The sequence below is a fragment of the Bidens hawaiensis genome, unplaced genomic scaffold (genome assembly GCF_021521415.1).
Source record: "Bidens hawaiensis isolate Kalapana, Puna unplaced genomic scaffold, B.hawaiensis_p1.1 tig00060078_1, whole genome shotgun sequence".
Classification (NCBI taxonomy): domain Eukaryota; kingdom Viridiplantae; phylum Streptophyta; class Magnoliopsida; order Asterales; family Asteraceae; genus Bidens; species Bidens hawaiensis.
In genome coordinates this window covers 45,558-63,598 of record NW_027506456.1, presented here as the reverse complement: position 1 = coordinate 63,598, position 18,041 = coordinate 45,558, and the positions used below count along the sequence as shown (strand labels likewise).

The window sequence follows — 18,041 nt, the reverse complement described above, 5'->3', positions numbered from 1 at the left end:
TGGTTGTAGAATGCATGTGGGATATTTATATAGAAACAATGTCTTTATTGTTGGGTAAACAAGGCAGAATGTTGGTCCACATTTGGAACTTATAAATTCATGGTTAAGAAACATTTATAGGGTAAATTGATTGTTACTACTAACTACTAAGTAAAATTTTTTATTATTATGACATATTTTTATAGGTAAAGGTTACACTAAAATAATACTTTCGTGCAAAAGAGTATGAGAGGAAAGCGAACCTTGATTTCCCTTAAAAAAACGGTGGCATAGTTTTAATAGGGGGAAAAAATATAAGTTGTGTTATTATGTGTCTTCATGCGTATTTACTTTTAATTTATGCGTAATTAGTTACTTTATGCGTGGTTATTTACATTTTGTGCATAACTTAGATTTCATATTTATAATTATGTCACTGTGTGAATCGATGTACGATTTAAACAGTTCGAACTATAAGAATTATTATACAAAATCTTGACTCTACATTTATATCGATTTAAAAATGACCATTCATTATTTTACTTTTTTTTCATATTTCTTTTCTTATGTGACGTTCATATACCTTTTGTACTATTTCTAATGTTATTATATAAAATTAGCTCTTAGCTTTTTTATTCAAATAAATAAAATCATCTACGATCAAATCACGCATTTGTAACCATCATCAACATCGTTGATGTTTTAAAAAGTTTTTGTTACTAGGAGCGAACATGGAACATGAGAGAAATAAGAATTGCTTATATAATTATCATAAGTTAAATATAAATCATTTAATTTATCCCTGATTAACTTCATTAATTAACTCAATTCCATACTTCGAAAGCAGTTCACCTCACCTCATTGACCCGATGACAGAAATTAAGTCCAACACGAATGGTTTAAGAATTAAGATGGGTCAACCAGTAACAAACGATAATAGTTTTAAACAGTTTAGTGATAGAGCGATTAAGATGTGCATCCTAATGATCCAATGTGTGGTTTAAGATTTATTTGTAGATCCATAAACTCAATTTAGTTAGTAATTTCATTATAAATACCTTATCTTCTCTATATATGTTTTCTTTACTAATTATAAAATTTTGTTGTTTCAACATAATAACTGATCAAGAAACTTAATCCTAGGATTACTTTTTAGATCAATAAAATTGAAGTTCTCTTGACTTTGTGGTTTGCTTTCACCCATGTGTTAATAAAGAACAAGTTTTGTGGGGGCAATGACTTAAAAAACAAAAATAAAAATCAAATAACTTAAGTCACAATTATCTTTAGTGTTTATAATTTAGGAATTAGCACAATTATCTTTGTTTATTTCAATTTTGATTATTATAATAGTGAATAATCCTTCTTAAACTACACATACAAAACCAAATTTATGTCGAGGGTTGATAAAGACATATCATGGCGTAATCATCAATATAGCCATTAGTTATTCTAGATGAATAATGGGCATGGGTTATTTTAATTTTTTAAATGGAACTTTGTTCTAGAAACATTTTTCAATTATTATATAACTATACACAATATACATGGTTTATCTTGGATAGAGTTAATAAGAGCTTTTAAGGTTAATGAATTGCATCAAAATTTTCCTTTGAACTACAAGATAAATTTATAGTTCCATTGTCATATCGTAGTTTACTAATATCAAAATCCGCATGACTAGACCTTGATCCTGATAATGACAATGAACTTCTACGAACCTATGCAAGTTACGACGTTAGTGTAGTCAAAGTGAGAGGTGAAAAGTTCTCTCAGTGACTATGATATGAAAGTTTTTTTTTTAAATATATTTTTTTTTATATTTTAGAATGTGAACCCGGAACATTTAGATGTTTAAAGGACTTTGTCTCTGCTACTTAACCACCAGCACCAGGACTCTACGATATGATACTAAATGTAGAGAGATGGATTGTTATGAAAAAGTGAATGCCCAATCTCTTATGGAGATAAGGGTATTTATGGTTTGGTTACTTTGTAATACCTTGACTTTAAAACTATGTATGACAAGTGTCTATATATCTTTAACTTAATTGGTCTTCCAAGAGCACCTAGCCCACCGATCCAATAATTTGTCTACAGGTTTGTTTTATACTTTTAAGGTGTTTGTGATGCTGCTAACACGTGTATATTAAATGCTTGATGTTTTACCTTTGATATGTGAGATGGTTTCAAGTTTCAACTTGTCCTGAATGGGTAGATAATGTTACTGAAGAAACACTAGGTGACCCAGGGCAGATTACGGATAATCTGGGGGTTAAGTAATGTTTCCCACGAGGATGAGGTCCAACAAAGAAGGTTGTTCTTCAGGTGACCTGCAAAACAGACACCGTAAGCTCGTCACTGAGAAGGGGGGGGGGGGGGTTCCTCCTTGTGACCACCCTCCGGCGTGAGAATCAGACTAGATTGCTCTGAATATAAGTTTATATTAAGAGATTGCTAGATAAGATAAGATAATGAGATATCAGATGATGTCCTTACCATTCCAAGGTGTTGGAGTATTTATAGCCGAAGGTAGGTTTCCTAGAAGGTACAGCCGGCTGAATAGTATTCCTGTTCTACCAACATTGGGCTACGCACAAGCCATGCTGGTTGGTGGATAGGCTGCGGCCGACAGTGACAAGGTCGGCTGTATACTGTTCCTTTACTGCCGGCCATGCACTGTTCCACCAACTGTAGGCTGCGCACGTCCCACAGTAAGGGTTGGTGAGTAGGCAGCGGCTAATAGTGACAAACAGTACTAGAGGGTGCTCATCCTCGTACTGTTGTCGGTGAGCTGTCACCCTGTGATTGGTTCATGGGCTGCTCTGGTCAGATCGTCTGTTTTGCCCATACCTTGGTAGGTATAGTACAAAAGATCTTCCAGAAGCATACGGACTGGCTCATTTGGGCGGGAGTATTCCCGCCTTGCTCATTCCTTCAGGTGACTACTGAAGTAGCAAGAGTTAGTGCCTTGTGCGTGTAGCCTTGCTATCAGTGCGGGTAGCCTTCCCTGATGGCTTGTATCCGCAACTGCGGGAACAAGCGGGGTACTTCACCATTGGGAGGCCTTCCCTGCGGGTACAGCTGGCGTACTGCGCGTAAGGTCTTCTCTGAGCATGGTGGGTCCTGCGGAAGCAGTTGGTCGTTGCGCAGACGTCCCTGTTCAAGGTGAGTCTTGCGGGTCCAACTGGGCTCTGCTGGGACCTACCTCTTCAAGTCCCCCCAGTCCAATGTTCTTCTCATGAATTATTAATAAGTGAGGTGAACTTTTGGACTAGCAAGGGGTTTTGAAAAGGGTTTTTAGTTTTAAGGTTTTCCGTGGGGATTCTTCCCGCGGTTTTCCTAATGTCCCGCAGAAATTCCCGACTTTTCTGCTTGATCTTTGGGTATGAAGCGGGTAGGTCTGTAACCTCCTCGCAAGTCAGGAGCGTTGAGTCCCACTTGTGTGGATTCTCCATGGGGTTTTGGTAGTTTTCAACATAGTGATCAATTATGTTAAAACCACCAATTCCATCTTGGAGTTTCAAACAATATAGTTCTCGACGTTCCCGCCATGCGGGGATGTTATTCCCGTTTCCGCAAGCATGGCCCAAAAGATCCTTCCTGGTTTGAATTCCCTGCGGAGTGCTAAGTATGTGAAGGGTTTTGCCTTGACACTGTACCCGCACTCGTCTTACGGTTACTTTACTTCCAAGGTATTCCTGGCGTCAATTCCCTGCGGGTGCTAAGTATGTGAAGGGTTTTGCCTTAACACTTTACTCGCACCTGTCTTATAGTTACTTGGTTGCCAAGGTAAGGGGTATTTTCCCGCTTTTGAATCTTTTTGAAATTTTGAAATTCGAAGAGTTGGTGAAAGGATAAGAATAGTCCAAACTATTGAAACGTCGTCCGACGGTTTCTTCTGACAGTGTCAGGACGTGCAGGAAGTTATGGCGACTTGACAATATATGGTCATTCCAGGCGCTTTTTCAGGCGCGTGGGCGCGAATTTTCGGGCGCGTGGCCGCAAAATTACTGGCACGCGTCCTTTCAACAGCTGTTGCCAGCTTGCTTTTTGCCACGTGTCATAGTTTCATTGCACCTGCGATTTCTCTCTCTTCCGCATTAAATTCACCGCATTAATTGCGATTAGTATATAAAGGGGGAGAGGGTCCTTTGTAATCCACACTTTCACTTTTCTCTTCATCTTCAAAACGATTTCCGGCGAATACTCACATTTTCAGTCGAGCATTCTCTTGAAATCGTTCCCTTTCTCCGATCTCTCTTTCTCTCTCTGCTCTCCGATCTCTCTTTCTCTCTCTTTCTTTCTCGCCCTCCGTCTCTTCTCTCTCTATCTCCGTCTCTCTCTCTCGTGTTCTTCCCGTCTCTCTCTCTCTCTCTCTCGCCGTACTCTTTCTCTTCTTACAAGTTTCGAGCTAAATCGAGCCGAGCCGAGCCGGCTCGATTTAAAACCGAGCCGAGCTTGAGCTCAAATTTTGATCTCGATTAAGATTCGAGCTCGAGCCAAGCCAGCTCGAATAATTATCGAGCTCGAGCTCGAGCTAGCCCTGGCTCGGGCTCGACTCGGCTCGGCTCGGCTCGTGAACAGGCCTAGCTGAGAATGCTCTTATAAGAGAACTAATATGAACAAATCAAGTGTAACATTTTTTATTTTCCTTTCTCTAGATTATAATATTAGAAACATAAAAAAATATATATGTGTAGCTTATGAAATTAGGTAAACAACTCATGAAGTTGCACATATGTATCTTATGCTAGTTATAATAATATATGTAACGTACAAGATACATACATGTGACTTCTTGAGATATATATATATATATATATATATATATATATATATATATATATATATATATATGAGAAAACTTTTTTAAAATTGAGAACTTTGAGAATCATTTTAGACCACAAAAAACATAAAGGTAAAAAAAATCATAAAATAAAAAAAACACAAAAATGAAAAAAGTAAAAAAACCAAAATTCTTATTTTAACATCCCGGTTTCATTAAAAAAAACTCGGTTTAGCAAATTATATACACATATGTATAATATATACATATATGTACATTTACATGATTTTTTTATACACATGTGTATAATTTAAGATAAATGATACTGTACATATGTGTATATTACGTAACTAAATATTAAATAAAATTATACATATGTGTATAATACAACGTTTTTTTTTATTTATTTTACTTTTTTAATTAAACCGGACAGAAATATAAGAATTTTGGTTTTTTTTACTTTTTTAAAATTTTTGTTATTTTTTGTTTTCTGATTTTTTGAATATTTTTTTAAAGGTGTTTTTAGTGGTACAAAATGGTTCTTAAAGTTCTCAATTTGCAAAGGGTTCTCTTAGGATCCTTACCATATATATATATATATATATATATATATATATATATATATATATATATATATATATATATATATATATATATATAGAAAAGGGTTCAAATAAAAAACAATTGTTTTGTGAGAAGTGTGTGAAGGCTTTAAAATAAAGTACACCACCTAAACAGGACACTATACCATGTAAATAGGAAAGTATACAACTTTTAGAAACTACCAATCTCAACCACTAGATCCTAGATCGAAGGGTCTACATCTATTCTTATGTTTCTCACAAAACTATTGTTTTTTACGTTAACCCTACCATATATATATATATATATATATATATATATATATATATATATATATATATCTTATACTAGCTATATTATTTTCTTTTTATCCCTTTTACATTTTTAATCTTATAATTAAAGGAAACGGATTTAAAAATTAATTTTGATTTCATCAATACCAAAACCACCTTAATGTGCGGTTAATTTGGTGAAAAGGTCCTAGAAACCGCACATTTTAGCCTCACATCATGAGGCCTTATGTTATAAGGTGCGATGGATTTTGATGTCATAGGTGAGGATGTTGCCGGTGTTACGTTTAAATATAACTGAAAGTGAACGTATGGTTGATAAATTAATGTAAATCAATTACATATTGTATGATAAATGATAAAAAAAATATTTTGGTTGATCAAAGATATAATGAAAAGTTGTTTTTCTTTTTTTTTTCTTTTTTATTGTTTTTGCTTGTCAAGCTAATCTTTAATCTAATGACAATTTTGATGCCAAAAATTGTCATCTTCTTGATTTTATGCATGATTAGAAACCACTACAGTTAATATTTTTATAATTTATTCTTTTTCATTCTTGTCAATTTTTCTCACACCTTTTTTTAATTACAAAAGATGACAAGAAAGATTGTTTTCTCACGCTTCTTTTATTAGAAAAGATGACAAGGTAATTTACTGACACGTTTGGTTAGACCATCTCTAATAGAAGATTTTTAAAGATTTTTGAAAGAGAGAGAGTGTAAGTTGAAGGAAAGAGATGATTAGGTGGACGAGAGAAGGCATGATGAAATTCTTAGACCATGAGTATTCATAACTCTCTACTCCCAGACATTATACGTCACGTGACGCCCAGTCAGAGTTATGATTTTTTACAAAAATAGGGTGTCGTCATAACTCTCCACCCCCAGGCGTTATACGTCACGTGGCGCCCAGTCACTATTAATTTTATTTGTTTTTTTTTAAATAATAATTCATTTATATAATTAAATATATAATTAAAAAACTACATTAAAATTTAAAAAAAATACATTAAACTCATAAATAAAAACAATCGGTTTCAACTGAGCGTAAAGACGGTGAGTCATTCAACTCAATCGGTTTCATTGCGGTAACGAAACTAAAATAAAACAAATCAAAACAGAAGCAAATTTGGCATTTGATCGGTCTCTGACACGTTTGTTATGGTATCAAAACAAAAACAAAATTGACATTTGATCGGGATTTCGTTAACCACCAAGACACCAACCCAACACCCACAAAGACACCAACCCAATATTTCTTTTTGTTAATATCACCTATTCCATTTCATTCCAAAACCAAATCAGAAACCAAACTCACCAACCCAACACCCAAGACACCTCCTCCTCCTCCTCCTCCTCCTCCTCCTCCTCCTCCGCAGCAGCCGCCTCCTCCGCCACCGCAAGCTCGAAGCCAAATCAGAAAACTAGGTCTCCTTCCACCATCTCCTCCGCCGCCGCAGCTGCTGTCGGACCGGAGTTACTCACTGGCCATCTCCAGAAACACTTCCACGGCTCCCAACGGTAACCCCCCACCCCCAACGGATAGTTTTTTTTATATTTGAGACAGATCTCGCGTTGAATACAAAACGTTAAAAAAAAGCCAAAACGCTCGGGGGGGCGGTGTGCCCCCGACGTTATACATCAAAACGCAGCCACAACTCGACCACTACGGATGGTCTTATACAAGAATCTCTAAAAATATGTATGTGAGTGGAGAGGGAGGAGAGATGAGAGATAATATACTATAAAAGAACTAATTTAGTGGGTCATATCTGATATGGCATCTTAAAAACATCACCAAGAATCACCTCTATTGGTGATACTCTTAAAAGTATTCAAAATAGCTACACAGATATTCATATTTTTATTCATTTAGTATTATTAAACCAAAAATAGTTCAGCGTGTAAACCAGATACTTTCGTGAGCGTGCTTGATATAACAAAAGCGTTATGATCATACAATTCTGATAGGTTTATTTATACACAAATATTGATTTATACACAAATTGATTCTCACCGTTTTCATGTTAAGAATAAAATGTATTTGATCCTATTTCATATACCTTAATCAGATTTGTGGCATTATGATATTTCTACATATTGCTTTTAATTGAAGCTAATATAGAGCGCGAGTAAGTGAATTCTTTAGATCTTTTCTCCGGCTGGTAGATTTCAAGAATATCTCAGTTGTGGGCATTATGTTAAAGTCGTACGAAGGATCAACGCAAAGTTTATCGTCATCATTATATTTGACACTATTTTGGTAATCAAAATTCTATTAGTTATCACATGACATTTGGTAAATATTTATGTTTTGCTTAAACTATGATTTATTATATCTAGCTAGAGAATCAACATGTTTGATCACCCAACTATTAATATTGAAACATAGACATGTTTGTTTGAAGTTCATTAATATCTTATGACATTTTACTAGATAATATCATTACACCTAATTAAGAGAACCGTTCGCTTCAAGATCTTCATCATTACTCTTCATTCTTCTAAGTTTGGAAGATGATACCAACTGAACTGGTGTATCTGTATATCGAATAAAACTGTAGCACATCACCGCTGATATGGTCCCAAATACGGGACCAATAATGTACACCCAAATAGCCTTATAGTTGTTGCTAGCTAACGCGGGTCCAATAGTGCGTGCTGGATTCATCGATCCTCCTGATACTGGTCTGCATATTAAATATGCATGCTTTGTATATTATTTGTTAACATATAAGTAGCTTATCTTATAAAGTTAATATAGTTTTAAATTTGTACCCTGCTAAGATAGAAGTAATGCATACTGCTGATCCAACTGCTAAGCCTGCTAGCTCTCCTACCTACAAACATTATTTTTTATAAATATCTAATCTTTTTATTATGAAATGTGATTTTTTTCATTTATAAATTTTTTAAATGAAACCACCCTTCTTACTGCTTTAGAATCTGTAGCGACAGCTGATGTGACAAACATCATAGAAAAAGTGACGATGATCTCCATGATCAAAGCTTGTAGGTCTGTCCCGGAAGGTGTTGTCGTGCCCAAATGTTTTACTTGTTGTAACAAGGCACGTAAGGCAAACGATGCTGATACGGACCCTATTAGTTGTGCTGCTGCGTATATAGGAACCTGTATAAATCGAGCTAGTCTGATTACATATATGACACACTGAAGTAAGTACGAGCCAATTGACTGTAGAGTTAAAGGTGAACCTAAGCTAAAACTTCTGACTGTCTCACTAAAATGAGTACGACAAGTATTTATGTATTATATGATAAAAAAATTGTTAATGGAGAGAGCCAACTCCTAGTAGGTCCTCAAGTGGTCCACATATTTTCATACAACTTCTTGTGGAAACTTTTTTAGACTTATAGTTTTAGAAATTAGAATAAACTATTAACATGCCTTATAATCTTTTTAAGTTCTTGTACTTTTAGGTAATTATTCATTCCTTCAAGAAACTCAAGTAAGTTATGATACTTTCTTTTAGAGTTAGCTCGTGTGGCAAGCGAAAATCTGTATATTTTCTCTAACAAACTTATCCCGTCACGACGTCAATTATAGTTTTTTCACCAAACTATATTGGATTTCGTTGCCACCCAAACGAACTTGTGGAGTTCGCTTGTAGGGGTAGTAGACGGAATATAATTACAAGAACTTCTACGAAATACCTAGCAATACTTTTCTGTATTTTAAACCACCTACTAATGTATAAATTCACATAAATGGCATGGTCTTAAAGGACTTAAGTTCCCATATGTCACGTTATAGCCAAATACTATTTGATTTACGGTTTGAACATTTTGAGATGTATGGTGCCAACATAACGACGTGTTCGTGTAGGTGTTGTCTAGTTAATCAGATACCTGAACCCAAGGGAAATGTCCACCAGTAGCGAAAGCTAGTGTGACGGCAGGGTTCATGTGTGCACCCGAAATATGTCCAACAGCATAGATCATAACAGTTACAATGAGCCCACCCGCAACTGAGGCTCCAAGCTGGGACACCTTGTGGTCATCACTTGTGGTAAGTGACGCGGCTCCACATGTCACAAACACCAACAAGAATGTAGCCACCGCTTCCGCTACCACCTGCTAACAAAACATGATTAAATCATACGTTATTTAACCCAATTAAAATGGACATTTTCTTTACTAGTAATGACACCTTACCTTTCGTGAAAAACCAGGAGGGTAGTCAAGGAGGGATGATATAGAGACATTGAGCTGATGATTTTTCGATGCTTCTGCTGCGACTAATTTGTGTATGTCACGATTTGGATGTATTGCCGACATGGTTACAATTACAACGGTATGTTGATATAAAACAAGACCGAGAAACTCGAAGATTATAGTTAAAAAGTGAAGAGTATCTATAATGTATTATCTAAGTGCTCAAGGTTCGTATACTTATATACAATTTGCATCATCCTAGCCTTAACGGACAACACTTATTTAAATACTATGTATATAAAATATTATTAACTTGTAACGGTATCACTTTAATCTAGAAATCAATCATGTTGCTTCAATTTTGCAATATTGTGAGCTAAATTCTTTGTGGTTTCTTGTCACTCATACATAATGATATCAAAAATTAATTGCAAGAGGCTTTAGGTACCAAGTTAACTGATATCAACTACGATTTCAGTTAGCAATTGATTTTCTAATCCAATGACATGAATGTGATATTGGTTAAGACTTGAGATCTTTAAGGTTTAAAACCTGACTCAATGAGGTTTTTTTACAGCTCATGATGGTGTTTCTGAATGAGTCAGACTAATATTTTCAAATAAAGTATAAACAAGTAACACTCCGTCTCATAAAAGTTCACTCATTAGGGGTAATTCCAAATGATTTTAGGAAAAAAAAAAGTTTCTCTAAGGCCTTCCGCAGTCATGGCTTTATGCCGGCGTTTTGGTGGATTATGTCGGGGGCACCCCCCCCCCCTTCCGGCATTTTGGTTTATTATTTTTGCGGCGTTTTGTACATAACGCGGGTGGAAGGCACGAAAATTAAAAAAAAAACAAAATCTTATTTCCGGCGTGCGTTTTGTACAAGTTATGACTACACCCTGTTTTATAAAAAATCATAACTCTGATTGGATGCCACGTGGCACATAACGCCCAAGGATGAGGCTTTATGACTACATATGGTCTACTAGAAAACACACTACGCATTCAATTCCATTTTTAATGATTACTTTTTGAGTATATAATAACTGTAATTTACTAAAATCCAAGTCAACACTGTATGCATTTCTTTTATAACAAACAAATCTAACTGTACTATTAAAGCAATAAGCTTTAAGTCCATATCTCCCCTTCCTATTGGTTGATTCTCATACTTTTTGTAGGTTCCCAGCCGGATCTACACGAGATATCGCGTTCTACGTAGGTGCGGAATCCCTACGTAAGACGTTACGAGTATAGAAAACAATACGATTAACACACGATAATCAAATACATTGTATACCAACCTTAAACACGTGATACTATGATCACCGGATACAATACTCTCTGACTCGAATACAAAAACTCGTAAGCTATTAACTAGAATAAGCCGTAACATATAGCTTATATAGACACGACAACTTCGCCTGGCATGTTCAGGCGAAGTTGTCACTAACTTCGCTTGTCTAACAAGTTCGCCTATATCAGCGAACTTGTTAGCAACTTCGCTTATACAAAACATAAAACATTACAAACGCGATTACAGACACTAGACACTGAACTACTGACATCATGCACCAACAGACTCCCCCTTGGCAGTAGCTTCATCTCTTTAGCTTCAAACACGTGTCTTGTAATCTTCAATCTTCTATCCTCAAGCATGCACTCCTTCTCGAACACAAACCGAGACAACTCTTTGATATTTCCTCGCTTCTTCTTTCCAAGCAGGAATATAAAATATCTTCTTGTCATTCAACACCTGCAAATCAGCTTGCGATAAGTTTACCAAGTGCATCGGATCGTAAACTCTTAGAACCTCTTGTTCATCCTCGTCTTCCATCACTGCCTCAGCTGTCTCACAATCTACAAACCGCCACTTTAGGTCTTTAAGCACATCCTTGGGCATTAGTTTCATCGGTACTTCTTTCAAACACCGGATCGGTTTATACTTCATGACCATCCAAGGTTTTCCATCAGCTCTCAAACCTCTATCCTTGTCTTCAACAAGTTTTCCCTTTTGTGGTTTTAACAGCTCAAATTTCTTCTCTTTTATACTTTCTTTCCAAACAATTTTCCCAATAACTCTAGCCATATTATCGTCACTTCGATTGATTAACCCCAATCTGGCTAAGTCTTTCACTTCACATTCCGGCAGTGTATTCAACGATCTTAACAGTCTTTTAAAATACTGAATACCGTCATACCTTTTAATCACGAAGAGCCTCAACTGCTCATCATAGATCCAGCAAATAATCCCTTTCTTCGCTTCAGCATAGCCTTTAATGTTGTAACTCTTCTTAAACATTGTAGGGACCGCCGGTTTCTTCGTTTTGACGAACCACTGAGCATAGCCTTCTTTCCATCTAGGCTGCTCTTCCCATTCAGACTCATCGCTTCCAATCTGTTCACTCAAATCTGCTTTCTCAACATCTGGAATGCATGCTCAATATTTTCCTCAACTACCCTCTTCTATCTCTGTATCAATCACAATATCTCCACCAATCTTTTCTATCACATCACTTGGCAATACATCATCATCACCAACCAAGCTATCATCCATCTCCTCTACGTCCACCAACACCACATCATCACCACCAGCTGCAGATGTCGACTCCCCCTGAGTTGTGGAAGTCCCAAGAGCTTGATCAGTTCTTGGTAGCTCACCACCTGCATCTTTCGACGCATTGGGATCATCGTCTCTATCATTCCTTCTCTTGGTCCTCAACTCATCGCCTTTACAGCTCGTCTCCCCCTGAGATGCCAAGAACTCCTTCAGAGCATCTATGATCTTTCCATGTTCTACCAGCAGGGACGACTGCATCTGATTCTCTGCAACTAGGCGTTGAATAGCCTGGGTCTGGATAAGATTCACCCTTGATTGTTCTGCCACGACCCGTTCAAGTGCTGCTATTCGTTCTGAGTCTGAGAGGGTTGCATCGAAATCGAACCTCATATGTGAAATGTCTTGAGTGTACTGAGGAGGGATTTCCGATGTCACCGGAACCTCAGAAGTAGAAATAGACGTAACCGCAGGTGGTATCGTCACCGATAGCCCTGCAGTGGCCACAACAGTCGACTCTATAAATTGTGCCACGACCTCCGATGGAGTAACAGTCGGAGGCGGCAATGAAACTATTTCCGGAGCCGAAAGTTGGAAAGTAGTGGGTGGGAGGCCAAATGTAGATGAGGTAGCCACCACGGGAACACCCGTAGCGCTTGGCCTTGTAACCTGTAGTGATGAGGGAACCATTGTCATACCGGATAGTGCTGGTGGAATGAAACGTACCACCCTAGAGCTCTCACCGGCTCCTGATCCTGCACCTATCCGTTCCCTTCTTGACCTCCTTATCAACTGTTGTACCTCTTCCTCATAGTCTGACTCGTCATCATCATCTGTTCTCTTTCTTTTCCCATGTAGTCTTTCTCGAGTCACCATAATCCTTCTCGCCTCTGCCACTTCATCATCAGAATCAGAACCGGCCACCGTAGCAGCTGTTCTAGTAACATTCACAGTCGACACTTGGGCTACCGAGACCTGTACATTTTCCTCTGGATCCACCCGATCCATATCAAAGAAGCCTTGACCACCAAATTCTGCATCAAGGTCCACGTCCTCCTCCGGTGACACAACAGGAGCAGCAGGTATAGCTTGAGGTGCTCCTGCCTGTTGTGGTGCCGGGTCCCTAAACTCATCCCCACGAGCAGGCACATACCCCGGGTTGATTAAGTACCCAAAGAGTGGAGTATGGCGAGGACGAAGCTCAGGTTTGCTCCTCGCACTGGAGGATCTGCATTGGGCGAAGATCCGTTTGTTCACACTCTCAACATATCGGATCGGACGGCGCTGAGGAAGCGTTGGAGCAACATGATTCAAGATCATTTGAAGGAATCTTGGATACATGATGAACCGCTCACGCGCCATCGCTCTTCGTTAACGATCAATCTCATAAAAGACCATCTGACTAAAGCTGAATCGCTTGTTGTATGTCAGAGCAGTCATTGCTGACTGCATGGTCGCGCCCATGTCATCAGTGCCCGCCTTTCTCCCTGACATGCATACTATCATAACATGCATGAGAAAGCGCCACTGGTCAAGTAGAAAGCCTTTCCTCCTCTGCGTATCCCCTAAGGGACCAGAGTATCCCATCCTCAAAAACGCTCCATCACGGAAAGGAGCTACAAACTCGGTTGGGTCATCCCTTGTCTCGTTCCCAAAACGTAAAGCCGCCCGGATTTGTTCAGAAGAGAACTGAACAATATGATTGTTGACGGTTGCGCGCATCACCGGGGGTTCGACTCTACAGTCGTATTCCACGGTCTGCCAGAAATCCTCAATGTTGGGTAAGGATATCAGCAGAGTTGTTGTAATGGCGTGGAATATTCTCGAGCGTAACAGAAATGTGATGATTTCGCGGAAATCATCAACTCCGCTCGCCTCCGGGTCTAAGGTGATATACATGTTGTGACCCGGGAAAAACTGTCTCTGGTGATCACCTCCGTCATCACCGCCTGCACCACCTGCTCCAGTAACAGCAGCCATATCTGCAACAAACAGGTTAAGTTAGATAAACATCAAAGCGAATCACAAGTTCGCCTGTTACCATGAGCGAAGTTGTGATCAATTCTGTATAGGCGAAGTTAAAGGTGAGACAAAGTTGGGAAACAACTTCGCTTCAACTTGAACTTCGTCTGATAATAGATAGGTAACATGGTCCAGGCGAAGTTAGGGATAACTTCGCCTAATCACAACATCGCCTCATAAACTGTTTCAAAATCAATAATCAGGCGAAGTTAAACCTCAGGCGAAGTTACGGATAACTTCGCCTAAACTGTAACTTCGCCGAATTCGAATCGGCAACAGTTAGGTTTTTCCAACGAGGTGAATCGGGTCAATTTGGAGATTGCGGACTCCGTAAAACTTGATTTTATGAAGATTTGGACGTTTAGGTTGATTACTACCACGTGAAAACATGTTTGAAATCGGGTGTTTAAGGTTTCGAAACACGAAGTTGTTAATCGGGTCGATACGACCTCTGAAAAACATTAATGAACGAGATTATATGAGTCGATTACCCTACACACCTTTAATCGGACTCGAAATTTGAACAAGAAACACGGATGAATCGAAGTTGTAAGTTCGCCTAGGTTTCTGTGAGTATAAGTTCGCTGGGTTTTGAAATAAATGAACAGTTTGACTATAAAACTTCTTTATATAGGGTCAAAACTTTACAGGCGAAGTTGTGGATAACTTCGCCTATTGCAGGCGAAGTTAGGCACAACTTCGCTGGTATTAAAATTTTCAAAACAAACCCCTATAATTTGAACAATTTGTAATTAAGTTAGAAAACATCCTTTAAAGCGTTAAATGATACGATCAAGACCAAGTAACCAGGTATAAAATCAAACAATTACAAAAGTAACAAAAATTTGAAAAATTAAAGTACACGGGATCAAATTTCAGTCTCGACAGGGACTACCATGTTTTAGAAAAGATCCGAACAGGAATCATACTAATTTCGTGACTGTCACACCGATCCGTGTTCAGCTGTATTATGACATAAAGAAACAGGTTGTAAGCAGGTAATCTACTTAAAATGGTTTTCATCGTTTCTGTGATACGAGTTAGGTTCAATTAAGCTCAAAACTTAAGTGGGCAACAACTCAGAGATTATGATGCCTCCTATCTATTCTCAAGGCGTATTTGGCTTTCCCCAAGTCACCCCGAATTGACCTCAACCCGTAGTGTCTGATTAAGTAGTAATTACTCTTCGATCTTAGACTCTGCTTCCCGTTCACCTTCTTGTGTCTTGATTGATAATCATTATCATTATGAACTCTAGAATTTTTTTTTTTTTTTTTTAATCTAACATGTATATACACAACTTCAATTAGAAAATAACTGCAAGTCCCGAATCTGGATCATTGCAGTGTCTTGACACGCTATCTTCACGGGAATCAGAACACTCTCGGGCTCGTGTATGACTGGGTAATTGCTTTTCTGCCTATCATTCGGAAAGATATGTATGAAGAGATGCACAACTCTTAAGAAGTTTCCACAAAAAATCGAGTAGATTTAGTTAGTATCACTTCTACTTTTACGCACCATAAAAAGCTACCATGACATACAATGACTGTTCTCAAGTCTTTTAAGCCTAATAACTTCACTAGTTAAGCACACAGAATCAGTATATCTATCACTTTCCAAGGTTGGATCAATTTTCTGTTAAACATAGTAAAGTAACTTCTTACGAAGTAGTAGACTTGAAAAATAATTTCATTTCCCAAAAAGAAAAAATTTAACTTCTATCGCCCCGACCAAATCAAAGTCTTCAGGTTAACGGCTATCCCGAAGATCCAATGGATCAGCTGGACCGACCACATACTAGTATGTGTCCTTCTAACTAATTTTGATCGACTAATTTTCGGCGAAAGAATGAAAACACATCATAAACCGCCCCGGTCACTCTCAGTCATCTGGTTAATGGCTATCCTCAGATTCTACAAGTAGAAATGAGGACCAAACATATCCGAAGAAATGTCCATCAAACTAAGGCAACCGACATAATTCTAAGCGATATTGACGTTTTTTTTTTAAACAAACATAGAAAGCACGGTTACTCGGGATTGATCATCCCATTCAGCTCAACAAGGTTTTGAAATCTAGACTTGCCAAACGCTTTCATGAACAAGTCAGCGAAATTATCTAACGTGTCAACCTTCTCGAGCACAATCAGTTTCTTCTCAGCACAATCCCGTATAAAATGATGACGTATGTCAATATGTTTAGTTTTACTGTGCTTTACGGGATTGTTAGTTACTGAGATAGCAGCTGAGTTATCAATGCAAATAGGAGTAAGTGAGAAATTCAGACCATAGTCGCGCAACTGTTGTTGAATCCAAAGAACCTGGGAGCAGCAGTTGGATGCTGCCATGTATTCTGCTTCACAGGTTGAAATTGCGACTGAAGTCTGCTTCTTGCATTGCCACGACACCAATCTGCCACCAAGAAACTGACATCCACCAGTTGTAGACTTCCGACTCTGATTGCACCCTCCATAATCAGAATCTGTGTAAGCGACTAGCTCCAAGTCTCCTCCTCTCGGGTACCACAACCCCAGCTTCGGCTTGCCTTTGAGATACCGCAGTATCCTCTTCGCACCCTTCAAATGAGATTCTTTTGGGTTTGCCTGAAAGCGTGCACAAAGACAAACAGCAAACATTATATCAGGCCTAGAAGCAGTTAAGTACATTAAAGAACCTATAATAGCCCGATATTGGGTTGGGTCCACATCTGCATCGTTGTCTGAATCAGCACCCAATTTGTGATTGACGCAGACTGGAGTATCATATGGAGTGCTGTCCTCCATCTTGAAGCGTTTGAGAACATCATGGATATACTTTGTCTGATGAATGAACATCCCGTCTTTCTTCTGATCAACCTGCAATCCTAAAAAGAAAGTTAGTTCACCCATAGCACTCATTTCAAATCTCTTCTTCATGACGGCCTCAAACTCCTGACACATGGCGACCTTTGATGCAGCAAAGATAATGTCGTCCACGTAGACTTGCACCAGCAAAAAGTCGCTTCCTTTTCTCTTGAAGAACAACGTGCTATCAATCTTACCTCTTTCAAACTCATTCTCAAGCAAGTAATCGGATAACGTTGAGTACCAGGCACGAGGTGCCTGATGTAGTCCATACAGCGCTTTACTTAGCTTGTACACGTGATCGGGAAAGTCAGGGTCAGGAAAACCCGGAGGTTGCTCAACGTACACAACCTCATCGACTTTACCATTTAGGAACGCGCTCTTCACATCCAACTGAAAAACTTTCATCTCCTTATGAGCAGCAAATGCCAAAAACAGTCGAATGGCTTCCAATCTTGCCACAGGAGCAAATACTTCATTGTAATCAATCCCCTCTTGCTGATTAAAGCCTTTAACAACCAGCCTCGCCTTATTCCTGATAACAACTCCTTTCTCATCTCTCTTACATTTGAAGACCCACTTCGTGCCTATCGCATGCACATTCTTCGGTTTTTCAACCAAATTCCATACTTCCATTTTCTTAAACTGAGCTAACTCTTCTTGCATGGCTTCGACCCACGAGCTGTCCTTAAGAGCCATTTGATAGTTCTTTGGTTCAATCTGGCTGATGAAGCAGGTGTACAAGCATTCGTTGATAATGCCCGTGTCTTTAATGCTTGTGTAAACACAGGTGTGCTCATTCA

The 18,041-nt window shown here is 38.3% G+C and overlaps 1 protein-coding gene across 1 annotated transcript; it reads right to left on the bottom strand.

Annotated features, from left to right (window-relative positions):
- Window positions 1-8,091: 8,091 nt before the first annotated feature.
- LOC143617896 (aquaporin NIP2-1-like) lies at window positions 8,092-9,935 on the bottom strand. The gene is made up of 5 exons (XM_077090300.1): window positions 9,813-9,935; window positions 9,507-9,731; window positions 8,575-8,769; window positions 8,418-8,479; window positions 8,092-8,329 (listed from the first exon to the last, which is right to left on the bottom strand). Exons 1-5 carry the CDS (start codon window positions 9,933-9,935, stop codon window positions 8,092-8,094), a joined length of 843 nt encoding a protein of 280 aa, XP_076946415.1.
- Between the last annotated feature and the right edge of the window lie 8,106 nt (window positions 9,936-18,041).